At 40.1% G+C, this 15,982-nt stretch overlaps 1 protein-coding gene across 1 annotated transcript in view; it reads left to right on the plus strand.

Moving 5' to 3' along the window:
* The window catches only part of MORC1 (MORC family CW-type zinc finger 1), a gene marked incomplete at its 5' end in the record, with an annotated part of 95,639 nt that overhangs the window by 4,180 nt on the left and 75,477 nt on the right, over positions 1-15,982 (plus strand). The window contains 6 exons of the mRNA XM_084647446.1: positions 4,503-4,537; positions 7,081-7,149; positions 10,411-10,501; positions 11,589-11,697; positions 14,755-14,914; positions 15,856-15,961. Coding sequence (XP_084503572.1) covers positions 4,503-4,537; positions 7,081-7,149; positions 10,411-10,501; positions 11,589-11,697; positions 14,755-14,914; positions 15,856-15,961 — 570 coding nt within the window. The remainder of the gene's footprint in view (positions 1-4,502; positions 4,538-7,080; positions 7,150-10,410; positions 10,502-11,588; positions 11,698-14,754; positions 14,915-15,855; positions 15,962-15,982) is intronic.

Below are 15,982 nucleotides of genomic sequence, written 5' to 3' on the forward strand. Positions count from 1 at the left end.
GTGCTAGGCTTGATGGAAGAAGTCTCCTGTTGACCTAGCTACCGCCCCTTTGGGGTGGTGGATTAACTAGACCGATGGGCGAGTCCCTTCCGTCACTGCAGTTAATGTCTACACCGAAGCATGACAGCACCACAACTGGAGCATCTCTAGTGTGGACAGCGGCACAGATGCGGCATTTCAGGCATTTCTGTACTCATTCATCTGCTTTCTTTGTACCGCTTCCCCTTTTTCTTTACTTCGTGCTCCCCCTTCTCATAATATAGAGTGTTTCCAATATGCCCTATCTCCTGGGGCACATCTGCCAGTTAATGTTGACTGACCTCAGGTCTTGGGAGTGGCTGTCCAACACACTCTGAGGAGATACTTGTGATTGGCTGTAGTTTTGCTCGCTGTAGGGACCCCAAAGTGTCAGCTGACTAAAACATTTTTATTGTGCACACATGCAGCTTCATTTTAAGAGTTTAGTTGTTTTAAATATGTCTAACTCTTTCAAAATACGCAAAATGATTATTCACACTGTGCATGACTCACTAACTGGGAAAGTATTTCATAATGCAAAGCTGGTTTTTGTAGTTTGTGCCAAAATACTCAAACATGGGGAAATTGAATTTTTAAACTTTTCTTTAATTTAGTAACTTTGATTTTAGCTAAAAATAAAATAGCTCCCAGGATAATGCTAGGTCTTCAGTGTGCTACTGGTTCAGTTCTGTTTAACTACTACCAGTTTTCAATGCACAGTTTTCCTATTATCTCCACGTGGCAAGAACTAGAATGTCAGACCCTGTTTCTGTTATGAATCATTTTTAAAATAGAAAAGATAGCTGCTTGGTTATACTCATTAGGCTAAATCAAGTAAGAATAACTCTTGAAGTACAAAGAAAAATCTTGGCTGGCAGAAAAATCTTGACATGTCCTTTCAAACTGTGCAATAGAATTTTGCTAGTTAAAATGAAAGTTTAGGAGATATATTTCTGATGAATGAATTTTGCCAGCTAGTCATTAGGTAAAGGCACATGACAAGCAAGGAATGACGCATCACAAAATATGCTTGGTTGATTGACATGACTAGTGCAGGTAAGTTTTAGTTCTTTATGATTCTCCATAGCATTTAATAAATGTTTCTAGTATTTTTAGTAATATGAAGCCTTAGGAACTCTATTAAATCCTTCCTAGTAAATAGAGTTGACCATTTTATTTTGCATGTGAGTTGAAGGATTAATCAAGTTCTCCTGTACTTGTAGAAAAACTAACTTTCCATGGATATTTTGCATTGCATCTAGTCTCTTGAAGATTATATGTGGGACAATTGCTAAGAACAGTGAAGTAATTAAAGCGGGATTGCACCTGAATATTGGGAAGAGTACAGAAAAGTTATTGGCCAATATTTGTCTGTTCCCTTTGCTGCTGCAGACTTCTGATCCCTGTAAAGTTGGTTTCTTACTGGCATAATTCTCCTACGTGACCCAGCAGTGAAATTTGAATCTTATCTCTGCCATCAGTGAGATGCTATCGAAAGATTTGTGACAAATTCAACTGTATCACTTCATTAGAGGATCAGATAAGAGGAGGTAACTTTGACAGGAAATGGGTGTTTGATGCCAAACTGAAAAGGAGTACTTGTGGCACCTTAGAGACTAACCAATTTATTTGAGCATAAGCTTTCGTGAGCTACAGCTCACTTCATCGGATGCATACTGTGGAAACTGCAGAAGACATTATATACACAGAGACAATGAAACAATACCTCCTCTCACCCCATTCTCCTGCCACAAGTACTCCCTTTTCTTTTTGCGAATACAGACTAACATGGCTGTTACTCTGATGCCAAACTAACTCTCTCTAAAAATCCATTATTAGCCATTTTGGTCTGAAATGTGGAATTTCTTCCAGATCAGTACTTCTGAGGTGTTAATAGAAATAGGTGAGTAACTGACAAACTATCAACATTTAAGGCACTTAATCTTCAGATCATGCCTTCTTTTCTATGCTAGATGTTATGTCACCAAGAATCCCATTAGCTGGTGCTCTGAGTCTCTGACCTACCTTCATTGGAGTGTTTGGGTTTGAAACAAATCACGGATAGTAATATGAGAATCATGATTGTTGTATATAAATATCAGGAACATTTAATTGCTTTTCCTTAACTGTCCCTGACTTGTTTAAGCTTCCTGACCTTCCCCATGCCTCACTAGCACTCTTGGCTTCCTTTCTTCTTGAAGAGCTTCCAGTCTATAACTTGCTGCTACTTAATCCTCTTATTGTCTCTTTTGGTATCAACCTCAGCTGCTGACGTGACAGCTTTCTCCAATATGTATGTGAACTAAATGGCTTGGGTAAAGGCCAAGGAACATCGTGTCTCCTGGAGGGTTGTAGTAAACAATACAAATATTGCATTAAGGCCTTGCTTCAGGCTTTTTTTTACTTTGAAAGACAACTGAATTCTATAAAGCTTGAGAAGGACACGTGAGCGTCGTTGCTCTTGGCCATTTTCATCTGCTGTGGGCCCTTCAGTATCCGTGTCACTTGCTACAAATGGATACAAATGGCTTTGAAATTAAAATTACATCTCTTTGTGGAATGATTTTGTCCCAGTCCTGTTGATGACTTATTCACAGTGAAATCCAAAACTTTTTGCTTAGGCTTGAGTTCAGGGATCTTTGTTTTCCTTGGAAGAGTCAGTAGCATTGCAGTCTTGCATGGTAACCTGGGACAGGGGAGACAGCTATCTCTCTTTATAGGAGAAATCTAACAACCTGCTCCTGGAACTTTGCAGGCAAGTAAGGGCATAATTCTGGATTCCTTATACTACTTCAGCTCTCATTGGGGGCAAAAGATGTATTGTTTCTTGACTTTAGCAAAGCTTTTGACACGGTCTCCCACAGTATTCTTGTCAGCAAGTTAAGGAAGTATGGGCTGGATGAATGCACTATAAGGTGGGTAGAAAGCTGGCTAGATTGTCGGGCTCAACGGGTAGTGATCAATGGCTCCATGTCTAGTTGGCAGCCGGTGTCAAGTGGAGTGCCCCAGGAGTCGGTCCTGGGGCCGGTTTTGTTCAATATCTTCATAAATGATCTGGAGGATGGTGTAGATTGCACTCTCAGCAAATTTGCGGATGATACTAAACTGGGAGGAGTGGTAGATACGCTGGAGGGGAGGGATAGGATACAGAAGGACCTAGACAAATTGGAGGATTGGGCCAAAAGAAATCTGATGAGGTTCAATAAGGATAAGTGCAGTCCTGCACTTAGGACGGAAGAATCTAATGCACCGCTACAGACTAGGGGCCGAATGGCTAGGCAGCAGTTCTGCGGAAAAGGACCTAGGGGTGACAGTGGACGAGAAGCTGGATATGAGTCAGCAGTGTGCCCTTGTTGCCAAGAAGGCCAATGGCATTTTGGGATGTATAAGTAGGGGCATAGCGAGCAGATCGAGGGATGTGATCGTTCCCCTCTATTCGACATTGGTGAGGCCTCATCTGGAGTACTGTGTCCAGTTTTGGGCCCCACACTTCAAGAAGGATGTGGATAAATTGGAGAGAGTCCAGCGAAGGGCAACAAAAATGATTAGGGGTCTAGAACACATGACTTATGAGGAGAGGCTGAGGGAGCTGGGATTGTTTAGTCTGCAGAAGAGAAGAATGAGGGGGGATTTGATAGCTGCTTTCAACTACCTGAAAGGGGGTTCCAAAGAGGATGGCTCTAGCCTGTTCTCAATGGTAGCAGATGACAGAACGAGGAGTAATGGTCTCAAGTTGCAGTGGGGGAGGTTTAGTTTGGATATTAGGAAAAACTTTTTCACTATGAGGGTGGTGAAACACTGGAATGTGTTACCTAGGGAGGTGGTAGAATCTCCTTCCTTAGAGGTTTTTAAGGTCAGGCTTGACAAAGCCCTGGCTGGGATGATTTAACTGGGAATTGGTCCTGCTTTGAGCAGGGGGTTGGACTAGATGACCTTCTGGGGTCCCTTCCAACCCTGATATTCTATGATTCGGGTAGGCAAAGAATGCAGTATTGGGCTCTAAAGGGGGGAGTGACTTTTCTCCACTTTGAATCTAACTTTTATTTGCAGTTTCAAATGGATATAATTTTCTTGACTACCAGTTAATAATTTTAAGTCTACAAACACTGGCAGTAACAATAACTCTACTAAGTTACCACACTGTATAGTATGAGATAAATATTGCTTTAAGTGTAATGGATTACTGTAACGTCTCAGATACTTCAGCAGTAACTGTTAGCAGAGGGCTTGTTACTGTCTTTCCAATGACTCGACGTATGGTGTTGGTACAGCCAAAGGGTGCTGCTATACACATGTAGAAAAGAGACCATCTTTCCCTGTAAGAACTTACAATCTAAAGACAAAATAGAAGAAGACTAGGGGATGGGGAAACATACAAGCATATGAGCCTGGTGAAGAATTGGTCCAGCTTTATTAGTCAAACGTATTCTCCTTTTTTTCCCCTCTGTGGTCAGAGGAAGGTAATTTTGTACTCTTGTTTTCAGAGATGCAGGAGCCACCAGACTGGACATATTTACTGGTAAGTGCCATAAACAAATTGTTAAAGGGGGTGATGCCAGTTGTCAGCAAGAGGCATATCAAGAGGGCATTGGTCTGCATCTGATTCCTTAGTTGCAGGTGTCTGTCTGCACGCTATCATGGTAGTTGAAAATTTGGCTTTGGAAATATCAGGTGATGGGGGTTTCCATTTTCCTTGGGCAATCATCCCACAAATAAATGGATGTTGCCTTTTAGGAGGCTTGTTTAACTGTCTTTAACTATTGCTTTCAATGGCTGGGGTACAGAATGTATAATGCTTCTGCATGCATAAGAGTATTGTTGCCGGCATCAATGAACAAAGGAATGCAAAAGTATTTCATCTTTCTTGTAAAATCAGGTTTTAGTATTTTCAGCAGGGCTGTTCAATGGAGATATAGAAGTAGCTAAAAAAAATTCACTGTTTCTCCTCTTTTTTTTTCTCATTTTATTCTGGTGAAACGTCTATTTTGCAAAGCTGAACTCTCACTGACATTTATAGTGTTTGGCCAGCTAATCCCACTGAAAGCTGGAGTAGAGCTGGCCTAATCCCTTTGCCCCAAAGAGCTTCACGCTAGCCAGATTCCCACCATATAGCTTCCCGTATGGGATGCTGAGATGTCTCATGCTGGTTTCTACCTGTTTTTCAAGTTGCATCATTCACTTTACATGCCTCTGAGACCTCCAGCTGAGATATTGAACAGACATCAAGACTTGCACAGGTCTCTTTCTTTAGTTAAGTCAGGTTGGAAAGTGGTGTCTTGACAAGTTGCTTTTTTGCAGAACTTAGAACACAAAGAATAAAATATATTAATACTTACCAACCACTGGGTTTAAATTACAGAAAATTAGAAGTATAGTAAAACAACAGTTTGTCATTTTATCATTTCTCTTCTTTACTGAAAAATGACTTGCGAGCTTTGGGTATCAGTTACGGGGATCGACGGGCAATCCAGACCAGTGAGGGGTTGTGTTACCACTTGTCCTGCAACCCTGTGCCTTACAATGCTTTGCTACTATAGCTCCTAGCTGAGATACTCACAACCAGCCTCCAAGTCTGCAGGTCACACCCTGAGTGTCCGTGTCATAGGCAGCCCTAATTCAGCAGTTTTGACGTCAGCAGTACCTCATGCTGGCTTCCACCAGCCTAGGTCTCAGCCAGCAAGGTGACCCCAGCATACTCCCAGTCCTGATTTTTCCTGAAACCATGTACTCTATAATGTCCAGCCCTTTTCTGGATAGTTCAAAGAAATAAGGTTTTTTTGTTCCTCTAAAACACAAAAGCACATCACAGTTTATAAACTTAACTGCGATAAACACACCCTTCCATTTAAACACAGCACTGAGTTAGTTTATAGTAAAAATAAAACAAATTTCTTAACAGTAGGGCATGAGTTAAGTGATGCCAAGTAAAAGGAATAAAGTTAGAGGGTACGAGCAAATAAAAGTGAAAACATGCATTTAAATCTTAATCTAGCAAGGTACAACCTTTCTTCCAAGATGGCTTCTCACCTATATTCAGTTTCCAGAGACTTCAAGCTCCCCGCCCCCCTCTTTGGTGGAAGGACCCATCTTTCTCAGCTTGTAAGCACTCTATTCCCTTGTCTGTGCAGTGATGAATGCCAAAGATGGCTTCTGTCCTTGCTTAAGTTGAGTTAGTGTTTCAAGAGGCAGGAGCACCTCACACTGTTTTTTCCTTCCTGTGGGCTTCATTCCCTGTATGGAAGTGGAGCATCCATTATTTTGATCCCACAATACTTAATTTACATAGGATACAGGTAATAGCTGCCTTCTTTCCTGTCTGGGAGGGAACCTGCTTCTCCCTGTTTGGCCACAGACTTTAAAGCATAATATTATGAAGAATCCATATTTCCCCATATAATAATACATTTCACCATGATATTACTTACTAGGGTGTCATTAGCTTTCAGAAAAGACCTCCCTTTATACATTTTTATAATACAATAATATTGTATACAGTCAGTTGATTCAATCGCTTATCAGTTTAGATTCAGACCCCTATGTCTTTATACACCAGTGAACATTTGAAATTATTTTTTCTGAGGGTTACCCCTCAAAAGTTTATTCAAGTTGTGACGAAGGCAACATGGAGTCTGGTGGTGAAGGAAACGCCATGCTCTTTCTTCCCCCACTTGTTATCTTAATAGATTTTTGTTTACCTAAACATAAAAATGGACCTTTGTCATCTTTGCTTGACAATCAGGCTAGTCAGAGAATAAAATATATATTCCTTTGCCTGGGGCAGATCTGATTACCAATTCCCCCTGACATGCCATAAATGCACATTAGTCATAATTCCAGCATATATCCATAACTCTTAATACACACCGCATGCATACAGCACACAAGAATATTAATGATCAGTCAGTTATTAGTTTTCATATGATACCTCACAAGACGTATATTGTACAAAGATTATTACAGTCGTGTGAAGGATGTGACTAGAGGGGTTGTTAGGTCACAATCCCCCTAACCAGCAAATTAGTTTCTACATTTATTACTAACAGGTTTTTCTTTTTTTTTCAGTGGATAATGACAAGCTGCCAGGGGGATTTATGTTGTGCTTTTTGGATGACGGATGCGGCATGACCCCTAGTAAGTTAATTGTAAAGATGCTTAACTGGTTGTTCAAGGGAATATTCTGCAAATAAATAAATTACTAAGTATATAGAGACATTATTTAAAATTTTATACGTGTGTGTGTGTGTGTGTATGAGTATACATATATATATATATACACAAACTTAGTTTACAAGTTTACTTACTTTTTTTAGTATTTTTGCTAGCAGAGTAAATTAGTCCTGGAGTTGTTGTTTTTTTTTTAAGCTGTGCATAAAGTGACTGTAAGTTTTCTTGGAGAAGAAAATAAAATATATTTTAAAAGTATCCATATATTTAAGTAAAATATATGGATTATTACAGAAATATAATTGCCCTGCTTTTAAAGCATAGCACCAACCACATATCAGAAAATGGTCAGAGATCCAGGCACAGTATTACCAGTTAATTCACTGATTGCAAACAAACAACCAAAGTGAAACATTCATTTGTTGTTAGGATCTCTCCCATAAAAGTATGGAGTTTAACACTGATGTCCTAGCCAAATTTAAAACCATGTTATAATTACTTGTTGCCTCCCTGAACTTCCTCTCCAGCTTGCATTGGACGTAATATTTTTCCCATTGTGCCCTAAACTGTTAAGTGTTGCTATTTTTTGTCAGACTGCTGTATTTACATGTTCGATGATGCATTCCTTGCTTATTACAGGAGTTCCTACATCTTTTTTTTTTTTAATAAAAATAATAAAACAACCCTCTGGGATTGTTCAGAATAAAGGGTACAATGAAAATGTAACATCAGAATCATTCCCACATATCACCATATTTCCAGCCAACAAGTAGTGTATTTTGCTGTTCCCTAGGATGGTCACTTAATGAAGCCAGTTTCAAGGGGTTCGCGAGCCCCCGCCCGGTTCCTCCTCCACTCCGGCTGGGCTGAAGCCCAGTGCACAGCCTGGTTGGGCCCTGCAGTTTTTTATAGCAAGTTGGTCTCAGAAGGGAAAAGGTTGAGAATCCCTGACTTAAGGCACACTTCAGTGTACATCACAGGCAGCAATCAAAATAAAAATAGGACTTGTTGCTCTGAACTTGTAAATAACGTTGTTCCCTTGGTGCAGTCAGTTGTCAAGTGCGAATATCACAGCTGGAAGAACAGAAATAATAAAGGAAGCAGCAGAGATGAGTGTGTACATGATTTATTTTACCTAATTATAAATCTTTATCTGAGTGGTGCCATTTTGCTTATAAGAAGAGGATCAGTAGATGTTCACCTCAGTGTACAATGGATTTTTTGTGTGTGGTCCCAAATAGACAATTTCCCTAGAACTCTAACAAAGGATCTTTATGATAGGCCTTACCTGGGTTTAAGGAGCGCTGGGTGTAATTCTGTATGTTTTGCCATCATATTTTTGCAAAAGTCATGGGGGCATTGTAATGCGATAGTACTATGCAACACTGTGCTGCTACCAGCTCAAGACTTTTCAGATAAAATAACACGGTACCATTGTAAAATAACATTGTTCCAACATTGCCATTGGTGGAGTCCTTAGTAGTTTAAAACCTGGTTTCTAGTGTGTTGCTCCTGCTTCTTTTAAGAGTGAATTTATTTTCCTTTAAGTATCCAAACAGCCTTCTATTGACCAAGCTATTTTAGATCATTGATATTATGGCAGTTTCATGCTGCTCCCAAGTAAATAATGGAAAGTCTTGATCTTGCAGCTTAGGTTGATACATGCTGTAAAGAAAGTGTTCCCAGAATGACTATGTCCGATGTTCTTGGAAGTCATCCTTGTTAGTTAATTCTTTGAAAGGCATTTGGCATGCCAACTTTCACTGCAAATGGAGAGAGCTATTCAATATCTACTGCAGCTATCAACTGGTGGATTTCCTTCTTATGCAGAAAAAAACTATGCAGAAAGCATCTGCAAATGGGGAGGTAATATTTTGTGGCACAGGAATGTGGATCACAACCTAGCTACTCTTTCAGTAACTTGGCCAGAGATCTTATCATTTTGGGCAAGTCACATAACTTCTGGTGCTTCAGTTTCCTTATTAAAATGAGCACAGTGCTTACCTCACATGCTGAGGATCAACTCATGCTTGGTTTTTAAAATGCTTAGCTCATCCAATCAAATGAGCTACAAATACAAAATAATATTTAAGATTGTGATGGGGCAAGGCCAGATGGCTATAGAAAAGTAGTGGGAGATAGATATATTAGCTCCAGGCTAAACAAATCCCCGGTACCAGGATAAGTGAAATGGCAGCTGCTCCACGTCAATTAAGACACCTGGTGCCAATTAAGAACTTTCCAGAAGGCAGGGAGAATGCTAGGTTGATTGGGACACCTGAAGCCAATCAGGGGCTGGCTGAAACTAGTTAAAAGCCTCCCAGTTAGTCAGGTGGGTGTGCCTGTCAGGAGCTGTGGGAGGAAGTTGAGCTGTTGGAGAGGCTGAGTAGTACACACCATATCAGGCACAAGGAAGGAGGCCCTGAGGTAAGAGTGAAGTGGAGCTTGAGGAAGTGAGGGCTGCTGTGGGGGAAGTAGCCCAGGGAATTGCACATGTCATGTTTCTAAAAGGTCAGCTACCATAGCTGATACTATTAGGGTCCCTGGGCTGGAGCCTGGAGTAGAGGGTGGACCTGGGTTCCCCCCCACCACCACCACTTTTACCCCCTGATTAATCACTGAGACTGGGAGACAACAGAGACTGTGCAAGGAAGGATAACTTCTCCTCACCTCCCTCCCTGGCTTATGATGGAAATGGCTCAGTAGACTGTGATCCTTGTCTCTAGAGAGAGAAGGGTTACGTGGAGGGTCACGGTGAGCCTCTGAGGCTAGCGAAATCTGCCAGGAAACATGGGACCCATGGAGGCAATGACAGAGCTTTGTCACAATATTTATTATTTAATTGTGGCATGTACAATTCCAAGACCTACTGTCATTCTTGAGTTAAGAAGGGAAGGAGTATTAAGATTTGCTATACATGATCAGACCATTGGTCCACTGAATCTGGTATGCTACTTTTTTGTCAGCAGTGATATCCAATTACAGCATTTGTTTGGCTACCTCTGTACTGAGTCAGACAAGCATGGAAACAACTTGTGTCTGATTTATATCTTGCTCCACAGCTAATAACCCACATCATAAGGTCTCAACAAATCTTGTGCTTTAGCACAAAACAAGTGAATTCTCATTTTAAAATCTATGCAGGTTTTTTAAGTTTTCAAGTTCTGATGTTTTCTAATGAGTGTCCTATTTGCATATTTTAACAATAACAATAAAATTCTATTGTAGAGGAAGCTACTGATCTGATTTATTTTGGAAGGTCTTCTAAGCGGACATCTCTCTCAAGAATGATTGGACACTATGGCAATGGACTTAAATCGTAAGGGTATTTTCTAAATCCTAGTGTCTTGATTGTCTGCCTCAGTATTTTTTTTTAAGTATGATCCTTAACTCAAAAACTAAATGGAACAATGGACTATAATCCTAAACAAATCAACGTTCTATTTGGTCATCTAACACATCTCAATATTTAATTCAGTATTGTTCCTAGTAGTGCATACTGAAGCTCCTGATTGTTCTAGTTGTCCAGTTATTTCTAATGTATATTTCAAATGTGAATATATTCACCATATTTCCCTCTGCTTTCTCTTTTTCTATGAAGGGAGGGAGAGTTTTAGGAGGAATTCCAGCCATTTTTAGGCCAGATTCTTGCTAGTGCAAGGAGGCAAAAGTGGTACCTCCTGGTGCTAGCCTGGTCTTGCGTGTCCTAGGGAGGAATCCATCTTCTGACGGAGGGCAGATGATAGACTGCCACCTCTTCGTTCCATTGGGCAAAGGCAGCAGTAGTTGTTGCTGAAGGATCCCCACCAAAATAAACTACCTGGGGGATATTCTGGATAAGCACTTCCACCTGCTACTCTGGCACTGAAGCCCAGTTTTGGTGTAGCTGGCTGACAGAAAGACGTTAGCAGAAAGCAGCTGGTGGAGACCTGTCACCACATCTAGGATTGCTTAACCCTTGGTATGAATTTTTCTCTCTCGGTACAGCTGCTTTGATGGAACATTAAGCAGTGCTGTGGATCCTTTAAAATATGTTGTTCGCTGGTCCATGGCTCTTCATAGCTGTGTGACTCTATGTATGTGTTTTGCAACCAACAGCCTAAAACCACAGTTTTCTGTTAGTTTTGTGCACACTTTCAACATGACATGTGGTTACCTCATTTTGGCTGAGGAGGGTTTGATGAGGAAAGGAGTCCCTTAAGGTTTAGGCTCTCCCTCTTCCCAAGAGCTGCTTTTTCCTTTGTTCCAAACTCCCTTTGCCAGGAGTAGAAATTTAATTTGAACATGCTAGAACAGGGCCATCAGGCCAATTAATGAAATGTTCTGTCTGTATTACTTAAAGTAAATTAACATCCTGACAACAAGCTATCTGAGAGTAATTGACATCTTCTGTATCTTTACTATAGTGGATCTATGCGAATAGGGAAAGACTTCATACTATTCACAAAGAAAGAAGATACAATGACATGTGTTATCTTCTCTCAAACATTCTGTGAGGCAGAAGGCCTTAATGAGGTGTGTATGTGTGTGTATATATATATTTTATTTTTTTTTGCTTTGTTTGTAAATAGTTTCAAATAGACCCTAGGCAAGACTTTGAAGTGCTTAGGTCCCATTGAAATTCAATGGAATTGAGCCTCCTAAAGTGGGTGGTACTTTCTAAAGCATCTTCTGCAGTTGCTGCAAATGTTATATATTGTGCTGTAAAGCATTGCTTATTAAAAATAAATTTAACTTCTCATTTTTCATAAGAAATATTGTTTATGAAATACAGAGATGGCTGTTAATGTAGGGAAAAAGTTGTCCAAGTCTGCTTCGTTTTGGGTTTTTGTTTTAGTGTGGGGTTTTTTTTGTTTTTTTGTTTTTTTTTTTATAGAAAAGGTGAAGCAGAGCTTTATGCTCTGCTGACGTCTGAAGGATAAGTATAGATCAAAACTGGTACAGTACTTCAATCTGTTGGTTTCACCTTAATCACAGTCAACAAATTATATTCTTTGGACCCTTCTGTGAGATCTTGTGTCAGATGGTGACCTGGTAGGGCCTAGGAGAATCTTCTCTCTTTAGCAACTCCTTTCTGTCTCTCAAAATGGACTAGGTGGGATTTGGAAGGATCCATGTGTAGCCTTCCTTCCTGGAGTGTGAGTGACCAACTGCTTGTACAGCAAAGCGACTTTAAAGGAAAAACTACTAATTAGAGTGACTAAGAAGGAGGTATGATGTTGCAGCCCAATGGTTCAGTCTTGGTTGGTTTGTGGGGCAAGGAACAAGGTGAAGCTCAGGAACATGAAGAGCCAGGGGTAGGACTGAAATGAGAATAAGAAAAAGGAGGGATCAGTCAAAGAAAAGAACGAGAAATGGAAAATGCAGCAAGAACTATCTACATGGTATCATAGTAGGACATCTGCTTGTAAAACAGCACCTGGAGACCATAAAGGCTACAGCTATGCTACAAGCTATGGGTGTGATTTCCCTGATAGCTTGTGCGTGTGTGCACGCGTGCTAGCTTTGTGAGTATTCATGGCAGTGAAGCCATAATAGCATGGGTAGTGGCAGCCGGGGCATGGCTGAGTACAAACCTGCCCGAAACAGGGGAGTATGTACTCATCACGGCCTAGCTCTGGTGCTGCCACCCGTGCTGCCGCAGCTACACTGCTATTTATACTCACGCTAACTCTCCTCAACCTAGCACGAGTGTGTGTACGCGAACAGGGGAATCAGACCCCTGGCTTGTAGTGTAGACAAAGCCTAATGCCATGTATACACTTGGGGCACTTACTGGTGGTGTATACTATACCAGCAAAACACCACTCATGGGGACAAAGCTGTGTTTTCTACTGGTATAGTGAAACCATCACCATCTCATGAGAGAAACAGCCTTTGTTGGTAAAAGCGCAGCTTTGCCAGTATAAGTGCATCTATACTATGGGCTTCTTTTGGCATAATCATGACCCTCGGGAAGCACATCTCTTTGCACCCTCAATAACAAAGCTATGCTGGCAGAGGAGTGTAGTGTACACATGGCCCAAGAACTCATCTGAATGACCAAATACAGAACTGGGCACTTTCACTTGAACACTCAGTTTTAGAATTGAATAGAGATGGATGTGACACCAGAAAAAAGTGAGACACAGATGACAGAATTTATTGGCAAGGCAGTCATCCTAATAGTTTCTGCTCTGTTTTAAAAATGTAACCCATCTTCTCTTGACTTTCGTCATGACTGACAAATTACCCTTCTTGCCCTTAAGTTGGACTTCACCACAGAGCTTATGAGAATGGGGAAATAATAAATGGGCCACTCTTTTCCTGTCCTCACCCCCCCCCCAAAAAAAACAAAATGGAAAAAACAGGTTTATACTTATTAGAACTCTGCTCTCTTGCGCCCCAGGGAATTTTTGTTTCCCTAGCTAGCTGAGAATGGTTCCCTTTGTGTTTAAAATGAAACGTTCAACTGAAAATGTTTGAAGTTCAAAAATCTGCAAAAGGAGATTTTTAATATCCCCATGGGTCTGGCACAACTATCATGTAAACCCTCAACGGTCCCACTCTATATTGACACACACTCTGTACTGTATAGGAAGATGAAGAGCTACTGTAAATATGACCGTGGATAGCAGTGACAGGGATCCCTAGTGAGGTGGCTCTATATGTGTAATTTTGCCTTATTATTATTATTGTAATAGCAACTAGCTGCTAAGGTGATGAACACTAAACAAAACTTGAGGTAAAAGATATGTGAATGTTTGAGATTGTGGTGTATGCTAATCTTTGTACTTCAAGTATGGTATAGTTTCTAAATGGGCTATTCTTGACTAGAGGGAAATAATTGGATTTTCCACTGACTGTTTATTTAGTCAACTTTTTTTTTGGCCTTATAAGGCAACTTCATTGTTGCATGTGTTCTAGATCTATCTTTAGATATTTGGTAATGGGGCCTGAGTACGGTAATGGGGTACTGAGTCTGAGTACTCCACAGTCATTAACGTTCTTGTCCATTCCACACCCTGCAAGGTAGGGTACTATAATAGCTGCATCTGATGCACAGAGACTTGGTTTACTGCCCAAGGTCACACATGAAGTCTGTGGAAGAGAAGAGAATTGAACCCAGTTTTCCAGAATCTATGCTGTCCTTCATCTCCAGGTTCTATGACTGATTTCTATAAATCGTTTGCCTAGGCATTGATGTTTGCCTCTAAAATAATCCCTATTGCCAGGGCCTGCAAATATTTACTCTGCAGAAATTGTTGGCATATGATACATTGTGGGATTGTAAATCCCAGGTCTGGGAAATGAAGAATCAAGCCTAAATTTTCATCAGATTTCCTCTGTGGTTTTGTTTCTTTGTAGCAAAGATTGATTTAAATTAGTAGCTTTCTGTAGCTTAGCTGTGTAAACCTGTTTATCTTAAAAATAACTTTAGGATTATAATTTCTCCACAAAATAATTAAAAATAAAAGGACAGCAACAATTAAAAATTTCACCTTGGTCTTTGAATATTTAATATGTAATTGTTCCTGAACTATTTTTTTCATAATGTGATTTTTTGTTTGTTTGTTTTGTTTTTTTTAACAGATGATAGTCCCAATAACTTCATGGTCAAGAAGTACTAGAAAACCTGTCATGGGTGATCTTGAGAAATTCACTATACAGACGTCTATCATCTTTAAATACTCCCCTTTTAAGAGTGAAACTGAATTGCTGCAGCAGTTTGATGCGATCTATGGAAGAAGTGGTGAGCTTTACCAAACAATGCAATTTTAATGTAACCAATTATTTAAAATACAGTGGTACTGAAGTATCATTAGAGAAGCAATGTGTTTTTAACTCTTATGGAGAAGGTCAATTACTGAAATTCTTATTTGGTCAGACCTTTTTAATAAGAAGAAAATAAAAGGATTGGAGTATTTACCTTACACCCTGGCTGCTATTATAAAGAGAATAAAATGTCTGTTCTACGTGAATATCAAAATTGAAATGTTTATATGGGGGGAAAAAAACATCTAGTAAGAATTCTGAAATTCTCCATGCACTTTGGTCCAGACTACTTAGATTTCCTCTCCGCTAGTTCTTCTTATTTTACTGGCCTCTTCTCTGTCTTTTCACACAGTGTAATGCTTAAAGCAAGAGCCTTGTCCTCTGTATCACCTTCCATCTGGAAGAGCCTCTCTCTCCATTTCCTTTCATAGTTCCTAAGAACGTCTGTTTTCTCCTTCAGTCTTATCTCTGAATTCTCCCTCTCTCTTATATCACTCTGGCTGTATGACTCTTCAGGCCTTGTCTAGATGGAGAGTTAGTGTGTAGCTGGGGTGAAAGTCTATGGTGCACTGAAGGGTCATGTGGAGCCTGCCAGTATGCCTTAAAATTCCCTAGTGCGCTTTGACCTTCTGCAGTTTGAAACTTTTATATCCCAGCTTGCTGTGCGCTAACTGTATCTAGACAAGCCCTCAGTGTCCATAAACTCAGTTTGTATCAGGCACTATACAATAAGTTGTACATACATATTTCCATATTTGTTTTGAACAGGCCACAAAAATTGCAGCCCTAGTTTGGATACGGTATATATTATTTAGACAGGCTGGACTGACAAGATTAAAAAGTACAGAGGCACCTGAAAAGGATCTTTTAAAATATTCAAATAGTTGCCTTTAAAAATGTATATTTTTCTGTCCCCAGGCACTTTCATTGTTGTTTACAACTTAAAGCTTATGCTCAGTGGAGAGCCAGAGCTAGATATTAGAACTGACAGTGTGGATATTCTGATTGCTGGTCTTCTTGATAAGTGAGTGGCATAATTACATTA

The sequence above is a fragment of the Lepidochelys olivacea genome, assembly GCF_965140295.1.
Source record: "Lepidochelys olivacea isolate rLepOli2 genome assembly, chromosome: 1".
Lineage (NCBI taxonomy): Eukaryota > Metazoa > Chordata > Testudines > Cheloniidae > Lepidochelys > Lepidochelys olivacea.